This window comes from Nicotiana tabacum, chromosome 24 (genome assembly GCF_000715075.1).
Source record: "Nicotiana tabacum cultivar K326 chromosome 24, ASM71507v2, whole genome shotgun sequence".
Lineage (NCBI taxonomy): Eukaryota > Viridiplantae > Streptophyta > Magnoliopsida > Solanales > Solanaceae > Nicotiana > Nicotiana tabacum.
In genome coordinates, this window is record NC_134103.1 from 56,039,647 (window position 1) to 56,054,102 (window position 14,456).

A 14,456-nucleotide genomic window follows, 5' to 3' on the forward strand; every position below is an offset into this window, starting at 1 on the left:
GACACCATGTCCTTAACTTTGATGTGTGCAGTGTAAATATTAAGGACATGGTGTCCTGTATTTTCACCTTTTGTTGTTAAACAGTACATTCGTGTTTCTTTATATATTTTATACATATGGATCATCAATAGCTGGTTGGAATCATTGTAGACTGGTGATTGCTGTTGATGCAACTTTTTTGAAGTCAAAATATCGTGGTATTTTAATGATTTCAATTTCAACGGATGCAAATAACCAAATATTCCCACTAGCCTTTGGGATTGCAGAATCTGAAAATAACAACTCCTATGAGTGGTACTTTAGTGAGCTTCACAATGCAATTGGGAGCCGTGATAATTTAATTTTTTTATCAGATAGGCAACAATCTATTGCATATGGCATCGCAAAGGTATATCCTGAAATCCACCATGGGATTTGTATCTATCATTTGGAGCAGAACCTAAAGTGAAGGAAAGTGAAAAGTGAGGTCATAAAACTTTTTCAAAGTGCTTCAAGAGTATACAGGCGCAAAGAATTTGATCTATACATGTCAGAGATAGCAAAAGTTGATAAGAAGACTTTTGACTACTTGATGAAAGAACCACCGGAAAGGTGGGCGCGTTCTTGTTGTCCACGACGAAGATATGACATGCTCACAACAAACATAGTTGATTCAATGAATTGTGTGCTATTAGAAGCAAGGGAGCTGCATATATTGAGAATGATGGATTTCATCCAAGTGAAGCTACAACGTTGGTTTTATGAAAGAAGAAATGAAGCGGAAGGAACTTTTTATGATGTTTCATGTTGGGTAGAAGAGGAATTGAAGAAAAAATTAGATTTAGCTTTTACTTTAAATGTAAGTATTATGTTCTTTCTTTAGCTTATTATTTTAATGATAATTTAACATAATGTACTAACTTATAGTTTTTCAAATTTGAAGGTCTTCCCTGTTGATTCATGGCATTCTAGAGTTGAGGAAGAAGGAAATACTTTCTTGGTGGACTTAAACAAAAGAACACGTGATTGTTTTCAGTTTCAATTTGATAAATTACCATGTATACATGCAATTGCAGCTATCGAGAAGAGAAACATCAAGAAGTCCAATTTCTGCTCAGACTGGTACTTAAAGGAATCTTGGCTGAAAAGATATGAAAGACAAATACATCCTGTAGGACATACGAATTCATGGATTGTACCAGAGAGTGTTAAGTCACAAATTATTAAATCTCCAGATTTCAAGGTCCCGCCAGGTAGAAGGCAGAAGAAAAGGCATATTCCAGCTACCAAATCATCAAAAATAATATTCAAATGTGGTCATTGCAGAAGAATTAGTCATAATAGAACATCTTGTATATATTCTCCGGCAGTCCACCCATTTTCAAGGAAGCATAGAGAATTATAGATATATCCACTTATGTTTATCTAATATTTTAAGTTTTTGATATAAATTGGATTCATTTAGATTGGTTTTATTTGAGCAAGTAAGCTTTAGCAGATGGTTATATAAAAAATGTCCTGAATTTTTAAAGTTTCTATGTGCTTACGTACTCTTTGTTTCTTTATAAATTTTGATGCATGCAACTTGCTACATCTTATTTTTAAAATGAGATTGGTCCAAGTAAACTTCAGGATATAATTTTTTGAAATGTCCTGAAAGTTTGAAGTATGAATCTAATATTAAGGACATAAATTTCTAAAATGTCCTTAACTTCTGAAAATCTCAGTTTAGTATCTAGATTTCAAGAAGTTCAGGACATTTGAAAAAAACTATATCCTGAATATTATTTTCATCCTTCAACAAATCAGGACATTTATGAACATTATGTCCTGAAGTTCTATAATAATCAAGGTGTGTTGCTTTGTCTATTCCATCTTGGAAACATATAGAAATCTTTTGCAATAGCTCTACAGATTTGCAAGACTGTGAAAATCAACAATAATTGGACGGAATCTAAAAAACTTCTGGACAATTTAATTAAATATTGGCAGTTTAAAACTGTGCAAAAATGGACAGACCAGTAGTTAACAGAAAGAACTAAATTGGACTAATGAAATTGTCAATTATCAAGCTGCAGATTTCATTAAAACTGGGCAGAACTTCTGAACTGGGACAATGGAGTAGATAGTAGCTACTCAACTGGGACACATTGACTAGTTTCAGCAATTAAAAATTCAAAAAGCTCATATTGACCAGCAGCAATATATATAAAGAGAGAAATTAATAACATGATGCCTTCATATTACTGCTGAAACTGTTATTTGCCAAAGTTGCAACAAAAAAATTATGTTATGCAAACAAAATAAAGTGTCTTATGAACAATTTACAGGATATTTCAGAAATATACTACTAGCAATTCCACTACAGCTGACTTTCTATACTACTACACTACAGCTCCTTCGGGCAAGAAGTTTCATTTTCACTATCATAATCGTCGCCGACTTTTTCTGGTGGTATTTCATAATCAGAATTTCTTTTTCATTCTCCATGTGCCCAAATATTTGCTGCAAGTTCTTTTCTGAAGTTTAATATGCCCTCAGGTTGGAATTTCTCCACATCCTTTTCCATCATCAATAACTCGACATACTTGATTAGGAATGCACCACAATCAGCTCTAAAACGAACGTTAGCATAGGGAGTCAATTAACCAATATCTTTAATAAATAAATCTAAAGTACATATAAATTATATAGCAAATGACAACACTTACGATCCAGTTTGTTTCGGTGATCTTTGCCACTGAATGTCAAATTTATTGAATGCATTTCCAAAAGACTTATGATTTTTCTCAAACTATGAGAACTTTAGAAAGTGGGGGATCATGCGCGCATATATTTCAATGTGTTTCAATCCACCCTCATATGGTTCACTATATATGAAATCGTGCACATCAATCTTTTTCTCATTCAAGTCCAATACCCCCAAAAAAAAATGTGTCACATCATCATTATCTGCTGAAGGTAACCGACATGGAAAAAAAATTATCAACCTCTATCCAAGAAATTCCACATCTATAATTGTCACCCCACACATATGGTGTGAGAACCAATTGATTATCACCACACCAAAACTCATCTGAAGCATCTTCATTGAAATCCTCATACACATGTAGCATATAGTTATCAAAAACTATATTTGTAGTTGTGCAACGAAATGGATAGGCGCAGGGGTGATAACATTCCTTCTTTCTCAAATAATACAAGGCAATGTCAATATGCTTCATAAAAAGGCAAAAAAAGAAAAAAAAATCCATCATTCATAAATAATTAAAAAATAATAAATCAATAAGAAAGAAAAGAAATGCCTTGTAAATTATCAAACCTTATCATCAAGTACATAGCTACTATCTGAAAGCTCAAGGAAGAACATTTTGCTACTGATTTTTTGATTGTACAATTTATATAGATTTTTTCTCATACCATTATCCTCAGCATATATATTAGTTTGTCCCCTGAAAATTTGAAATAATATCAAAGTTAGAAAGCTTATAAGTTAGTCCTCAATTAAGGACACTTAGTCCTGAAGTTAGAGTTGGAAGTTCAAAAATTAAGGACAGGTAGTCCTTAACTTAGACTTACAAGCTCATAAATCAAGGACAGTTAGTCCTTAACTTAGAGTAACAAGATTATAAGTTAAGGACACTTGGTCCTGAACTTAGAGTGGAAGTTCAAAAATTAAGGACACTTGGTCCTGAAGTTAGGGTTGGAAGTTCAAAAATTAAGGACAGGTAGTCCTGAACTTAGAGTTGGAAGCTCATAAATTAAGGACAGTTAGTCCTGAACTTAGAGTAACAAGCTCATAAGTTAAGGACACTTAGTCCTGAACTTAGAGTGGAAGTTTAAAAATTAAGGACACTTGGTCCTGAAGTTAGAGTTGGAAGTTCATAAAGTTAAGGACACTTAGTCCTGAACTTAGAGTTGGAAGCTCAAAAATTTAGGACACTTAGTCTTGAATTTAAAATTAGAAGTTCAAGACACAAATGTAAGGAATTAATAAATAATGAATACATTTAGAGACTTACACTTTTTTGCAACCTTTCATTTTCTCCTTGCCCAACCAATCCAATGAATTTCTTCAATAACTTTTCATGATCTTTGGCATAATGAAAAATACATGTACGAGTATATTTTGATTTTATCCAGCCCGTATGCTCGGTAGTATTTTCATTGTGCGACATCGATGTTCCTCTTTTGTTTATCTGTTCAAAAGGAGATTTTAATTGCCAACTAAGCTTCTTATTCCTTTTCCCTCAACCAAGCTCTTCTTCAACATTTCCTTCAACATCCATAGACAAACCTTCATCAATGCTCATTTGTGTAGTCGGAGGAGTAGGAGTAAGAATAGCAAATGATGGACTATCAAAACCAATACTATCTCTCTTCCTTTTCCTAGTATATTGGTTAACGACTGCATTTTTGTTTTGCTCTGCAAGCAACACTACATATACATTAGTTTGCTGCAAGTCCTCAATTCTAGGGCAAATTGTCAAATGAAGAAATAAAAGATCAGGACATAATTTTTGAAATGTCCTGACAATTTGAAGTATGAATCTAATATTAAGGACACAATTCTCCAAAATGTCCTTAACTTTTGGAATTTCACCTGAAGAAATGAACTTCATACTTGTGTTAGCAACCCTGTCTTCTTGTATTTCTTTAACAGATAATGAAGCTGAGATATTGCTTATGCTTGTTCCATCCATTGCATTTTCTTTATCTTGCAACTGTTCTCCATGTTCTTCTTTTGCAAGTTCACAAGATTCTGCAAATATTTACAAAAGCTAACACAATTAGTACTTGTTACTAATCTTTGACTAAAACTAACATGTATAAGATGAAAAAAACTACATCTAACCTTTTGCAATTGTCAAGATCATGCCAGTTAAATTATTATCTTGACTAGCATTATTTTGAGTTCCAAAATTGTCTCTAAGAGAAAGAGGTGTAGAGATATCATATGTTCCTTCTACACATCTGCAAACAATCTTACTTATGCTTGTTCCTTGGGTATTTTCTATGTCTTGAGATTGTCCTCCACTTCTCTCTTTTAAAATTTCATCATCTTGATGTTCCACTCCATCTTCCTTTCTTTTAATTTGCTCTGCAAGCAAAACTACAATAATTAAGAAGGGGAAAATTAGCAAATCATGCCAGAATGCGGCCTTGTTGAGAGTAAACTGGGTACAAATTTACAATCAAAACAATCAGATATTCCTGGAAAAATTGGGACAGAATTTATGACTCTCAAATCCACACACAAAAATCTCAATAGCAAGACAGTAATGAAAAACCAGTTACCGAGCTTCACTAGTTAGAATTCAGTTGTCGATCAAGGTTTCTAAAGACTACAAATCAACTTCAGCATATCAATTTGAATACTAAATTTTCAGCTTCAATACATACAGAGAAATCAACTTAACTCAACAGACCTTAAACCAAAAATCTCAGCCAGTTGAAACAAAGAAGAAATTTACCAGTCAACAGCATCAAGACAAAAATATATAAACACTCCCATAAAATCCAAACCAGCATCCAATGCAGCTGAAAGAACATAATTATACTTCTGCCACCATTTCTTTATGTATCATATGTTCAAAATAATCTAATTTTTCAAAGAAAGAACTTAATACCTATGTTGTCCACCTTATCGTCTGATATTTCTTTAAGAACTGACGGAGTTGACATATCGTATGTTCCTTCAGCATATTTATCTTGAGATTGCACTCCATCTTCTTTCCTTGCAGCTTCAAAAGATTCTGTAATATTTATAATTAATACTTGTTACTAATAGTTTACTGAAACTAACATGCAACAGATCATGAAAATTCCATCTAACCTTGATTAGTATCATTTTAATTTCCAAAATTCTCGTTAAGGGAAAGAGGTGTAGATAGATCGTATATTCCTTCTACACATTTGCATACAATCTCACTTATACTTGTTCCCAATGGATTTTCTTCATCCTGAGATTGCACTCCAGATTTACAAATTATTTCTTTTACACTTCTCTCTTTTGGATTTTCCTAATCTTGACATTCCACTCCATCTTGAAATTCCACTCCATCAAAATATTCTACACACATTTGTAAGCGCAAAACAGTTAATATTTATTACGCTATTGAATATAAATTTACAATGACAACAAATTCAAAAACTCTATCTAACCTTTTTCTAATTCCGATGCCCATATTAGTTTCATCTTCTAGATGTACATTTCTATAAAAGCTTTCATAACGATCTTATAGATGCACATCTGTATCGTCATATTGATCATCAACTGCATCTTTGCTAATTGGAATACTAGGTTCTCTCTCTTTGTTCCTTTCATGAGGTTTCTCAAGAAGCTTCAATAAAGTATCAACCTTTGACACTAGGTTTTTCTTTAAAGCCTGCGAGATAGTATTCAAAATAAGAATCAGAATGTTAGCTGCTTATAAGTTAAGGACACTTAGTCCTTAACTTAGAGTTACAAGCACAGAAATTAAGGACAGATAGTCCTCAACTTAGAGTTCCAAGTTCAAAAACTAAGGACATGTAGTCTTGAACTTAGAGTTACAAGTTCAAAAATTAAGGACAGGTAGTCCTAAACTTAGAGTTACAAGCTCAAAAATTAAGGACAGGCAGTCGTAACCTTAGAGTTACAACTTCAAATATTAAGGACACTTAGTCATGAACTTAGAGTTACAAGCTCAAAAATTAAGGATACTTAGTCCTTAACTTAGAGTTACAAGCACAGAAATTAAGGACAAATAGTCCTGAACTCACAGTTCCAAGTTCAAAAAATAAGGATATGTAGTCATGAACTTAGAGTTGCAAGTTCAAAAGTTAAGGACAGGTAGTCCTAAAGTTAGAGTTACATGCTCAAAATTTAAGGACAGGTAGTCCTAACCTTAGAGTTACAAGTTCAAAAATTAAGGACACTTAGTCCTGAACTTAGAGTTACAAGCACAAAAATTAAGGACATCTAGTCCTGAATTTAAATTTAGAAGCTCAAAAATTAAGCACGTGTTACCTTGATGTCATTTTGAATCCTTTTTTCTGATAAAGTTATTTTTTGATGTATTCTAACACTTTCTGCCTGCAAATCCTTTTTGAACTTCTTCGATAATCTCTAAATCAATAACCATGAAAATAAAAAAGTCTCTTAAGCAAAAATAGGCAAATAAAAAATTAATGGTATTCAAAGACAGAAAACTTACATTAACAATTTCTTTAAGCAAGCCTTCATCAAATTGTATTGAAGGCATTGAACTTTGATCTTGAGATAATTGCACATGCACACTAGCGGGCTCCGTATCTTCTTCAGAAGAAACAAATGGTACCATCTCGAGCAACTGAAACACATATTATATAAACAAAAAAAAGTAAGTATTTAGAACCAAAACACATAAACAAACAGATAGATAGTAATCCTATTAACTTACTTTTTTATTATGGAAGTACTTTTTACATAGGCTGTCGTAATGCAGAGATTTCATATCTGAATAACATAGAATCCGAGGGGACCCACATTCTCTGAAGTTCACAAATAGTATTTCCTGAAAAACTGGGAATACTTCCATAATCCAAACACAGAAGGCGAAAGGGAAGCCAAGTATAGTATAATTATCCTTTTATTTATCTTTCTCTTTCTCTCTCTCATTCTCATTCTCATTGTCTGGAGTATTTTGTTTGGGCTTCAAGCAACTCTTCAATGATTTGAGTAACTTTTCATAACAAAGAGAGCCTCAATTGAAAGAAGAGCAGAGTTCATCGTCATCAATAATTTTCATTACTCGCTTAGACACAATCCGAGTCTTGCGCTTCCCCATCAACACAGATTCAACAAAATAAATTGTTGCCAACTTCACTGCATCATCGTCTCTGCCTACAAATGATGCAGGTGTACCAGATGGGTGACTAGTAATAAAATACCACAAATCATCTAACTCAATTCTATCCTTTACAGGGAAGTAGACTTTAGAAAGCCTATTATCTCTTTCACTCAAAAATTTGAAGTCCACTGAAGAAGAACATTTCAACCCAATAATTATCTGGAAGGCTTCATGTATAAATTTTACTTGATGATCAAAAACCTTGAATGTCATTGAATTCATGTCATTGCTTACAATTTCAGAAAGGAACACACAATGAATAAGTTTGCCACAGAATTTCACACCTTCCAATCGGAAAAAGTTTTCGAAAACACCATTTCTCAACTTCTTCCATTGCGTGTTTGACAAGAAACTTTTTATTATTTCCTTATATTAAAAATCACCTTTCCAAGATCTCATCAAATTACGCCAGTCATCAAACTCGAAAACACGATCTCCTTCCACTAGCACACTACAAAAAAGGAAATAGAATGTAAACATTAGGACTATTTTTATGAAATGTCCTTAATATTTAAACTAAAAAATAAAAATTCAGGACCTAATTAGATGCATCTTTAATAGAAGCACAGTTAAGAATACAAGTATTTAGCAAAATTCCTAAACACAGTTAGTATACAAATTTATCTTTAGCCAAAATTCTCAATGATTGAACTACTCTGATTACATATTACATAATCAATATATTGATTGAACCACAAACACAATTCAATGCCAAAAGGTTCTCAATAATTTTCTCAGAAAATCCACTTCTTATTCCTCAGCGAATCAAGCTATAATCATTATTTTGGATATTTTTACTTTTACTGCTAAGACGCACATACTTGATCACAAACACAGCATTATGACCCAATGTTATCGTTGAATTAGATATATACAAAAAAAAATGCATAAAAGCAAAACAGAAAACATACAATTCGATTCACGAAAAACGTTAACAAGTTTGCTGCAGAGAAGATGAAAAAGGAGTACAGATGAAGTTGGACAAAGGATGTGAGCTTAGGATTAAACCCAGTGCTGACACAGCTGCAATCTTCGGGACTAAAATTTCTCCTGTGATATGGTTTATCTTCCCTCCAAGAATAAAATTTAATGTATTCGATGCAGAGAAGATGACAAAGACCTACTGCATGTAGGTTGAGAAGTAACGAGATGAAGTTCTGGAGAGAGAAGCGTGGGTTTTGAAATTTTTATAAAGGGTTTGGGAAAGAAAAGAGATAGAAGAAAGGGTAAAAATATCTTTTCATATTAATTTTAATAAAGTAGTGGCTATTTTTGCTCAACATTAGAATTGCTGGATAAAAAATAAATACCACCTTAAATAGTGGCTACCCCACGCCATTTTTACCCAAATTTACGAGTGAGGTTTGCCTAAAATAACTCGTGTTTTCGGTAAAAATTTGATGCACTGCACTATTTTGACACTGCTATTTAACTTGTACCTATTTTTAAAAGTTACTTAACATGTAACCTTTAAGCGTTACTCCTCTTCCACTTCTTCTCCTTCTTCTAATTCTTTTTCTTCTCCTTCTCATATTTGGTGGGCATATTCACAACTTATTTAAAAGTATTTGATCACTTTTTGCTTATACTCCTCCTACTTGAGTGGGTAATACTAGATATTATAGGTATTATCAGAGGCGGATTTAGAATTTAAAAGGTGGTGGGTGCCAAAATTTTTTTTAATGTACACCTTATAATAACTAATATATAGTTAGTTAGGTTCATTTTTTTTAGTTTATTCAGGCAATTTAATAAGCACTTTATGTGCAAATATGAAAATTACATCACTTTTCCAGACCATACTTATGGAATTTTCACTGGGTATGTGTTAATGTTGTATGAAAATTACATCTCAAAAATCAAGAAGCAAATGTAATTAGCATTTTAAAGAAGGAATCACACATTTACTATTAACAATACATGTAAAACCATTATTTTCACTAGGGAACTATATGTTTTGGTATGCTAAAAATAAATTTGCACAAAGTAAAATAAAATTTTCAATAAGGGAACTCCACCAATTAGAATAAGAAAAATAAATAAAAAATATCTTCAATAGACAAAATAATATCTCATAAGTAAATGCAGCATTAGATAAACTACAAGATCCCAAAACTTATAATCATAAATCTCATATTTTTCTAGGCAATGCTTGCGAAATATTCATCATAATTTAATAGTAAAGAGATTTAAATTGTATATAACAATTATAGAATAGCACAAATTTTTATGTTATAATGAAAAAAATATATATAATTAAATTTGATCTCAATCAAAATATCAAGACTCAAGTTTTTTATTTTGAAAGAAAAAAACTAAAAGATTTGAGATTAAGAGAAATGCTTATTTTATGATTTTTTTTAAATTTTGGAGGCTCTGTTTTTAGTGTTCTTGCTAAAGATCACAGATAAAATAATAGAATAGAGAAAAAAAATATAAAAATAAAATGACAAAGAGGAAATTGGGATGTAGCCAAAAAGAAAAATGACCGGGACAAGAAAGAAAAAGCACAACGAAAAGGAAAAGTCAAACAATGTTCAAGATAAATTCGAACTTGAATTTTAGACATGAGAGAATCTTTCAAAAAGGTCTACCAACCATGGCACCTTTGTCTAGTTTACGACTAGGGGTGGCAGGATCAAATGTTTAACCTAATTTAAAATAATTCTACATAAATATATAATAATTTTACCAACCGAGTGGGTTCCATACCACCCTACCCTAAAGGGTGGATCCGCCCCTGGGTGTTATGTTTTCTCAAATCATGGTATCTTCATTAGTTGGTGAAGAAAAAATGAGATTCTTAAGATGGCAAAATGGATTTGTTTGATTTGTTGTTGATTTGAAAATCTGATGATTTGGGTTTATTCATTATGATGTTTGGAATATATATTTTAAATTTGAGCTCATTTGGAGTTATTTTAAGTATTGAATCGTGTGTTGAATTTTTGAAATTTAAAGAACATTTGTTGTTTCTGCGCAAAATATTTTGCAGCTGAACCTCAGGCATAAATGCCTAAACTTCAGCAACCCATGACTGAAGTGTAACGACCCGGCCGGTCCTTTCGAGAGTTATAGCCCCGTTTTTCCCATTTTTGTTTCTTTATGTGTTATTTAGCTGCATTGTGATGTATCGGGTTGGTTGGTTCGGGTCCGGAGTATTTTCGGAGTGGAATGAGACACTTAGTCTCTTATTTAGAACCTTAGGTTGGAAAAGTCAACTGGATGTTGACCTGTGTAAACAATCTTGAAATTTAATTTGGATGGCTCCATTAGCTTCGTTAGGTGATTTTGGACTTAGGAGCGCATCCGGAATGTAATTTGGAGGTCCGGAGTGGAATTAGGCTTGAATTGGCGAAAGTTGGAAATTTGGCGATTTCGGTCGGTAGTGAAAAATTTAATATCGGGGTCGGAATGGAATTTTAGAAGTTGGAGTAGGTTCGTAGTGTGATGTGTGTGCAAAATATAACCATGACTGAGTATAGATTTTCAATCGAAAATAGTAAGAGGATAGTAAGAAAAGGCCCCTAAGGGTCCAAACAGCACTGGCACAAGGCCCCAAACATGGCTTTCAGCCCAATTTACAGAAACTCTTTCTAAAACATATAAGTATCATATAGTTTCAACAAAATGTGCAACTTCACAGTTGCTACGGGACGGACCAAGTCACAATCTCTAACAGTGCACGCCCACACGCCTGTCACCTAGCATGTGCGTCACTTCAAAAATAGTAAAATGATACAACAATCCGGGGTTTCATACCCTCAGGACTAGATTTACAATCGTTATTTACCTCAACCCGATCAAATCTCTACCCCGCAATGCTCTTGCCTCTGTATTCGGCCTCCGAATGCTCCGAATCTATTCGCAATTAGTACAATACCATCAATATATGCAAATGGAATGAATTCAACAAGAAAAACTATCAAATTAACCCAAAATTCAAAATTGGCTCAAACCCGGCCGCCCGAGACCACGTCTCGAAATCCGATAAAATTTACAAAACTAGAAATCACATTCACTCACGAGTCTAACCATACCAAATTCATCAAAATCCGATATCGTTTGGTCCTTCAAATCCTTAAATTACTTCTCCAAAAATCCCAAGCCCTAACACCTCATTTTCACTAATTACATGATTAAACAACGGGAAGTCACCATATGTATGAGTATTAGGGCTCAAGTAACTTACCTCAATGAAAACCCCCTTGATTCCCTCTTCAAATATCTCCAAAAGCTCCAAATCCGAATAGAAATGGTGAAGAATGCACCAAAATTCGCGAAATGTGCAATATGTACCTTATGCCCAGGCTTCTCGCACCTGCGGCCTTTTACTCGCACCCGTACGACCGCACCTACGGTCGCATCAATCGCACCTGTGCAAGTCACTTAACGCCCAGGTTAAATATCTGCGGCAAGCCTGTCGCACCTGCACGTGCGCACGTGCGCACATGCGCGTGGTGCGCCGCATCTGCGAAGACAACCTTCTTTCTTCCTTCCGCATCTGCGCCCCAGGTCTCGCACCTGCGGGTTCGCAGATGCAATAGACTTCTCGCACCTGCGTATCCTGCCTAGCCCATCATTGCCCGCACCTGCGAACCTCCATGCCCACCAGCGGCCCCGCACCTGCGACTCCCTTTCTGCAGGTGCGGAAATATCAGTAGCAGCAACTTCAGTTGCATTTTTCAACTTCGACAAATCCGTTAACCACCCGGAATCACCCTGACGCCCTCGGGACATCAACCAAAAATACCAAAAAGTCATATGTAAACATAAAAACTTAGTCGAACCTTCGAATCACTCAAAACAACATCAAAATACCAAATTACCCTCGGATTCAAGCCTAAGAACTTCTAAATTTCTATATTCGGCAACCGATGCCGAAACTAACCAAACCACGTCCGAATGACCTCAAATTTTGTACACAAGTCACAAATGACACTACGAACCTACTCTAACTTCCGAAATTCCATTCCGACCCCGATATCAAATTTTTCACTGCCGACCGAAATCGCCAAATTTCCAACTTTCGCCAATTCAAGCCTAATTCCACTCCGGACCTCCAAATCACATTCCGGATGCGCTCCTAAGTCCAAAATCACCTAACGAAGCTAATGGAGCCATCATAATTAAATTTCGAGATCGTTTACACATAGGTCAACATCCGGTTGACTTTTCCAACCTAAGGTTCTAAATAAGAGACTAAGTGTCTCATTCCACTCTGAAAATACTCCGGACCCGAACCAACCGACCGGATACATCACAATGCAGCTAAATAACACATAAAGAAGCAAAAATGGGGGAAACGGGGCAATAACTCTTGAAAAGACCGGCCGGGTTGTTACATCCTCCCGCTCTTAATCATCCGTTCATACTCGAACGAGTCTAGAAACATACCTGGAGTCTCGAATAGGCGTGGATATCTGCTCCGCATCTCCCGCTCGGTCTCCCAAGTGGCCTTCTCCACAGGCTGACCTCTCCACTGCACTTTCACCGAAGCTATATCCTTTGGCCTCAACTTCCGAATTTGCCGATCTAAAATGGCCACCGGATCCACATCATAAGTCATATCACCCTCCAACTGAACCGTGCTGCAGTCCAAAACATGGGACGGATCGCCAACATACTTCCGGAGCATGGAAACATGAAAGCCTGGATGCACACTCGACAAGCTGGGTGGCAAGGCAAGCCTATAAGCCACCTCCCCTATCCTCTGAAGCACCTCAAAAGGCCCAATGAATCGGGGGCTCAACTTGCCCCTCTTCCCAAACCTCATAACACCCTTCATGGGTGATACCTTCAGCAAATCCTTCTCCCCAACCATAAAAGACACATCACGGACCTTCCTATCCGCGTAGCTCTTCTGCATAAACTGCGCCGTGCGAAGCCGCTCCTGAATCAATTTCACCTTATCTAATGCATCTTGGGCCAAGTCTATACCTAAGAGCCTAGCCTCACCTGGCTCAAACCATCCTACCGGAGATCTACACCTCCTCCCACACAAAGCCTCGTACGGAGCCATCTGAATACTCGACTGATAACTGTTGTTATATGCAAACTCCGCGAGTGGCAGAAACTGGTCCTATGAACCCCCAAAGTCAATGACGCAAGCGCGCAACATGTCCTCCAATATCTGAATAGTGCGCTCGGACTGCCCATCCATCTGAGGGTGAAAAGCTTTGCTCAACTCAACCTGAGTACCCAACTCTCACTGCACTGCCCTCCAAAACTGTGAGGTAAACTGAGTGCCCCTATCTGAAATGATAGAAACTGGGACACCATGCAGGCGAACAATCTCTCGGATGTAAATCTCAAACAACCGCTCTAAAGTATAAGTAGTACCAATAGGAACGAAGTACGCGAACTTGGTCAACCGATCCACAATAACCCAAATAGCATCGAACTTCCTCGAAGTCCGTGGGAGCCCAACTACAAAGTCCATGGTGATCTGCTCCCACTTCCACTCTGGGATCTCTAATCTATGAAGCAAGCCACCCGGTCTCTGATGCTCATACTTAACCTACTGACAGTTGAGACACCGAGCCACAAACCCAACTATATCATTCTTCATCCGTCTCCACCAATAGTGCTGCCTCAAATCCT

General features: G+C 35.7%; 1 protein-coding gene across 1 annotated transcript; it reads left to right on the top strand.

Annotated features, from left to right (window-relative positions):
* Positions 1–526: 526 nt before the first annotated feature.
* Positions 527–2,571, top strand: LOC142178156 (uncharacterized). The gene is made up of 4 exons (XM_075247483.1): positions 527–838; positions 923–1,101; positions 2,310–2,433; positions 2,521–2,571. Exons 1-4 carry the CDS (start codon positions 527–529, stop codon positions 2,569–2,571), a joined length of 666 nt encoding a protein of 221 aa, XP_075103584.1.
* The last annotated feature ends 11,885 nt before the right edge of the window (positions 2,572–14,456 follow it).